Source organism: Phaenicophaeus curvirostris, chromosome 4, assembly GCF_032191515.1.
Source record: "Phaenicophaeus curvirostris isolate KB17595 chromosome 4, BPBGC_Pcur_1.0, whole genome shotgun sequence".
Lineage (NCBI taxonomy): Eukaryota > Metazoa > Chordata > Aves > Cuculiformes > Cuculidae > Phaenicophaeus > Phaenicophaeus curvirostris.
In genome coordinates, this window is record NC_091395.1 from 17,628,549 (window position 1) to 17,634,548 (window position 6,000).

Sequence of the window (6,000 nt, forward strand, 5' to 3'; positions counted from 1 at the left end):
TAAGCATTCCTCCAATGATAACTCCTCCACCAAAAGGTCAAGATAGTTCTTTCAGTCATGACCTCCTCAGCTAAAGTTTGAGATACCGGATTCCATGGTGTTCTGTGATCTGCTTATTCCTCTGAGTGCAGGTGTGAGCTGCTCTCAAATGTTGGGCTAAAATGACACGTCTACCCACAGAACAGCTTTGTGTCCCACTTTGCCACGGTGGCTGATGCATTATTGGCAGGTGACAAAAAAATGGTTGGCAAATATTTTGTCATTGCACAAATAAAATCCTAGTGCTGCACTCAGGTCATGGTGCTTTGAGAATAGGAAAGAAAGTAGAATAAAGATGCTTAACCTCCTTAAAAAATCCTGAGACAGGGTTGGGCCAGGACCTGCCGTAAGTTTCTTGCCAATGACTACAGAATTTTGTTTTTATTTTAATGCTGTTCTTGGGAACCCTTGAAGTAAAACAGGGTTGTCATTCTGAGAGGAGTTATTCTCTTTGCCACATAATCCACATGCACAAGTCCTATATTTATTTAACTAGAGTGTGAGGCTGAAGAAGAGATTTCCCAAGATTATTTTCTTGCTCTGTAGTAAGGGATGTTTCTTGTTTCTTTTGGTTGCTTTCTCTTTGGGGCCAGGAGGGGGGAAGTTGCCCACGCAGTTTCAGATCAAGACTTTTCAGAGCAGGATTTCCTCAGTCTGCCTCTAGGCTACAGCGTTGGCTTTGAAAGTGCTGGACTGCAGGCAGGACACGCTGGAGACTGAGTCAGCAGCAGCTGAAAATTCAGAGGGTGCCTAACAAGGTCTCCGTGAGGCTCTTGGTTTTGGATGTGGTAGTCTTCTGGGCACCATCTGTTTGATTTGGTTCCCTGTGCATGGGCAGAGTGCTTACTTGCAGCAACCTGACAGTCTGAGGTCATTGCAGGTAGGCACAGAGCCCTGTGCTGAGTAACCCCAGACACCTACAGATTGAGAAGACCTGTAGGTTATTTCCTGGACTTCCTAAATGTGGGTTTGCAGGAGCCGGGCCAGGGGATGGACATGCTCCTCTGGTGAATGAGTCCAGATGCTTGCTCAACACAATCTCTCTGTGGTCACAGGTTCCACAGGGAAGACGGCTCTGTTCTTCCCACCACCCCAGCACTTGTATTACCCTGGCTCTGTGGGTGACTGGATGCAATGCCATTGGGTGGGTTTATTGGTAGTGCAGAGCCTGAGCTGCTGGGGCATCTCCCATACTGCCTCTGTTGGGGAATAAGCAGACATGGGGTGGTATTTGCTGTCTAATACTTTGTCTATGTTGCAGTGACTCAGCTTGTTGAGAGGAGGGCAGTGGGTTGAACCTGTTGGGGACTTGTGTTTGCAACACATTGCAAGCAGAAACAGGAAAAATTAGCAGTGCTGCTGCTCAGGCATATGATTAAAAGTGCTTTCCTTTTCCTGCTTTTTCTCAATGCACTAGGGAAGAATTTGTTGAAGCCTATGTAGATTACATCTTCAACCTCTCCATCCATGAGTGGTACACGGCCTTTTCCACTGGCTTCCTGAAAGTGTGTGGTGGGAAAGTCTTGGAACTCTTCCAGCCCACAGAGCTCAGGGCCATGATAGTTGGAAACAGTAACTACAACTGGGAAGAATTGGAGGAGGTAAAGCTTCCCTCTTGTTGTATTTTTCTTTTTCCCAAATACGGGGATTGCACAGTTGCATGAGGTGGGCACTGACCTGGGACATGAGATGTGATAAGCCACAGATATATGGTTTTTTTTTCTTTTATGCTCCTTGTGCACCTTGCCATCATACACATGAAAAGTTTCTTACTGGGCTGTCCTGCTACAGGTAAAGCTCAGGGAGGAAGTTCATGATGAGAAGAGATGGGAGAAGGATTCCTGTCTGTTCTTTCTAGGGATGAAACTAAGACTGAAGGGAAGAGAGAAAGTCAGTGTCTTCACCTACAGTAAAACTCACTCCACTGCACAAATATAAAAAGTACACAGCTGAGGGTACATAAGGGGATTCTGGACACAAAGTAAGAGTTGTATCCTCTCAAAATGCGTAGGTCAGCAAGTTACTTGTTCTATCTCAGCCTCAGCAGTAAAAGTGGCTTTGCAGTGCAGAATAGACAATCCTGTTCATTCAACAGGTACTCCAATGTTCCTCATGCCACATATTTAGCTGAATAGCTAGAAGCCCAATAGCTACCTGCCTTCTGCATGTCACTAAGAGAACATTTTGCTGTGTCTTTGAGCCATGCTATTGCCCGTGACCCATCCCATGCTCTGTTTCCTAACTGTCAGATATTAGTCTCATTTCAGAGACAAGATGAGATCAGGTCTGGTTCCTGGTTAGTCTTTGCTTTCAAGTGCCAGATAGTGATGTGCCTTTTTGATTTTTAATAGAGCGCTATCTATAAAGGAGACTACACTGCGACACACCCAACTGTGAGAATGTTTTGGGAAACCTTTCATGCATTTCCCTTGGAAAAGAAGAAGAAATTTCTCTGTAAGTATCTTGCAGTGGTGCAGTGTGATGAAATCGAAGACTTGTGGAAGTGTCTACAGAGCTCAAGGGCTGTGGCATATCTGTGGGTTAGAAGATGATCCAGTGTGAAGGGCTGTCTACTAGTCCATATTTTTCTCTCGTTTTGTTTTTTGGTTTTTGTTTTTTTTTTTTTCATTCCTTTTGTATTCATTTTCATCTTCAAAATCACTGGGTGTTATCTGCAGTGCAAGATCCAATGCAGTCTCTCACATGGGAGGGAGCTGGAGTTGTTTAGGCTGGAGAAGAGGCGGCTGAGGGGAGACCTTATTACTCTCTACAACTACCTGAAAGGAAGTTGTGGAGAGGAGGGAGCTGGCCTCTTCTCCCAAGTGACAGGGGACAGGACAAGAGGGAATGGCCTCAAGCTCCGCCAGGGGAGGTTTAGGCTGAACATTAGGAAAAAAATTTTCACAGAAAGGGTCATTGGGCACTGGCACAGGCTGCCCAGGGAGGTGGTTGATTCACCTTCCCTGGAGGTGTTTAAGGCACGGGTGGACGAGGTGCTGAGGGTCATGGTTTAGTGATTGATGGGAATGGTTGGACTTGATGATCCGGTGGGTCTCTTCCAACCTGGTGATTCTGTGAGTCTATGAGGTTGCCTGCCCAAACTGTCCACCCTTCCCTCTGCTTCTCCTAGTGTTTCTGACGGGCAGCGACCGCATTCCCATCTACGGCATGTCCAGCCTGCGCATTGTCATCCAGTCCACGTCCAGCGGGGAGCACTACCTGCCCGTGGCCCATACCTGCTACAATCTCCTGGACCTGCCCAAGTACAGCAGCAAGGAGATCCTCAGCGCCCGGCTTGTGCAGGCGATCGATCACTACGAAGGCTTTAGCTTAGCTTGACCAGCACGGGAGAGACACAGACACTTGGGTACGGAGGAAGAGAACGACGGACTTTGCTTTATTTTTGTAAGGGATTGGGTCAGGACGTTTTTAGGGGAAAATATAAGTTATAATAGATTGAGATGATGCAGTCTCAGTCTGATGCTGCCAGCGTTTTGTGGGGCTTCAGCAGGGAGAGGCTGTCGCTTTGAATTCTCATCTACCGAACAAAGTCTGTTCAGTGGGCATTTTTGTTGTTTGTCCTCCAACACTGCCCTCCTGGCAATTTCTTGTCATTTGCTTTTAATGCCCCTATACAGACAGACACATGCACTTACCTCTCCTTTTAGTCCAGTTTAAATATTTTGATGTTCCTTGCATTTAGGCTGTGGTGGAAACAGAGGATGAAATAGTCATCTCCTTTTTGGAAAGCTGTGATTTCCTGCCCCCTCCCCCCCCAATTTTTCTTCCCCTTTTTAAATGCAAGCTGGTTCTTGCTTGCTTTGAATAGAAATAGCTCCTCTGCCCTTTGGTCCTGAGTGGATGGTACCGCTCTGGGATGTCGTTTGTGATCGCCAGGGCTCTGCGATGGTACATGCTCTGTCTTTTTGCACCAGGAGGTCTCACGGAGAAAATGATGGTTCAGAGGGGTTGGCTTGTTTTTCCTCACTTGTTTTGAATTTTGTGTACAAGCAACCTTTTCTTAAAGAATCATCAGACTCCTCTGGAGTGGGATTTTTGTCCAGGCTTGTGGGAAGACAAACCCTACCTATTGTAACGGGTTTTTTAGATGGCATCTCTCCTGTGTTGTGTTTCTCTCTATGTAAGTCTACAAGTTAGCTGGGTGGGCTTTGCCAAGCCATATTTTTCCACCCAAACAGACCTGTCATTCCAGTACAAGGCGAGGCGGCTGCTTTTCCCACTGCCGCCTTTCTCCATAGGAACAATATGTGAATGAGTCTGCGCACACCCGTGTGCGTACAAGCTCTCCAGTGTCATCAGATCAGAGAAAAAAAATAAGCGTGAGATCCACATTTGAGTGATAACCCTCTCTTTGGAGATTGGTTTTATTTTTGCTGTTAGGGTTACTTTATTTTGCTGTTTGAGGAGCCCTTTCGCTTAGCAACTGTTTTTCCAGGGCGGCCCTGAAAGATAATGTTGAGGCTCTGGAGCGAGTCCAGAGAAGAGGAACAAAGCTGGTGAGGGGGCTGGAGAACAGGCCTTATGAGGAACGGCTGAGAGAGCTGGGGTTGTTTAGCCTGGAGAAGAGGAGGCTGAGGGGAGACCTCATTGCTCTCTACAACTACCTGAAAGGAGGTTGTAGAGAGGAGGGAGCTGGCCTCTTCTCCCAAGTGACGGGGGACAGGATGAGAGGGAATGGCCTCAAGCTCCACCAGGGGAGGTTTAGGCTGAACATTAGGAAAAAATTCTTCACAGAAAGGGTCATTGGGCACTGGCAGAGGCTGCCCAGGGAGGTGGTTGATTCACCTTCCCTGGAGGTGTTTAAGGCACGGGTGGACGAGGTGCTGAGGGGCATGGTTTAGTGTTTGGTAGGAATGGTTGGACTCGATGATCCGGTGGGTCTCTTCCAACCTGGTTATTCTATGATTCTAATCTCTGTAAATTAGACTGGGAATGTACATTAGGACTCGAGTAGACAAAATCGGAACCTAAATCTATCTTGTCACAGTGGAGAGCATTTATCCTCTTTTCCCCAGTACCCCCCTCCCATTAAATGATAAATTTTGAATGAGCCCCTCATTTTTCAGGTCTTGATGTAAATCTTATTTTAAGCCTGGGGTGGTTTTAACATTGACTTGTTCTTAGGCCACAGTATTTATGCACCACATTCAATAGACAGTATTGAACTTTGCACCTCTTAACAAAAGGTTTTAGGCTTTGGGATTTTTTTTTTTTTTTTTAAGACAAGCTGCGGGCTACATGGAGAGCCCTCCAGCCTCTTTCTAATGCAGCATTGAAGACAAATATACAATTATATCAAATGTTTATTTTCGATGTGTATGTATATAGAACAGTATTATGCAATAAATTTGATGTTTAATTCTGAGCACGTGGCAGATTTTGTGTTGGGAAGCACACGAGTGTCTGCTCCAGGCAGTGGGGATGCCTCTCCCACTGGTCCGATCGGACGTCGGAGCAGCTGGAAGGAAGGTCCTGCTTCCCTCTGCCCTGGCCGTGCTGCTGGTGAGCATTAAGTTTATAATCTATTTACAAATAATTTTTATCAAACTAAAACTATATATTCAAGGTATTTGTGTTGTGAAGTGAAATGAAAAGACGACTCAAAGTTGGGCTGCTTGGGCAAGGGCTGTCACGGCCCTGGCAAGCAGTTGGTGGCAAATAGAGGCACTGTTCAAATGCCAGAGGTGAAGGTGACCTTTCTATCAGGAAGTTTGTTTAAGAACAAAGGAAAATATTCCCCTGTATCCACAGAAAATATAAATACCCATAGAGTTAGGAATATATATTGCAGGTTGATGTGTCAGGATGGAGTGTTACAAGGATGATCAGAGGGCTGGAGCATCTCCCCTATGAGGACAGGCTGAGAGAGTTGGTCTTGCTCAGCGTGGAGAAGAGAAGGCTCCGAGGAGATCTTGTACTGACCTTCGAGTACCTGAAAGG

The 6,000-nt window shown here is 46.2% G+C and overlaps 1 protein-coding gene across 1 annotated transcript in view; it reads left to right on the forward strand.

Annotated features, from left to right (window-relative positions):
• The window catches only part of LOC138719857 (probable E3 ubiquitin-protein ligase HERC3), a 45,087-nt gene extending 39,662 nt beyond the window's left edge, over positions 1–5,425 (forward strand). The window contains exons 22-24 of the mRNA XM_069855371.1: positions 1,457–1,640; positions 2,391–2,493; positions 3,170–5,425. Coding sequence (XP_069711472.1) covers positions 1,457–1,640; positions 2,391–2,493; positions 3,170–3,378 — 496 coding nt within the window. The 3' untranslated portion in view covers positions 3,379–5,425. The remainder of the gene's footprint in view (positions 1–1,456; positions 1,641–2,390; positions 2,494–3,169) is intronic.
• The last annotated feature ends 575 nt before the right edge of the window (positions 5,426–6,000 follow it).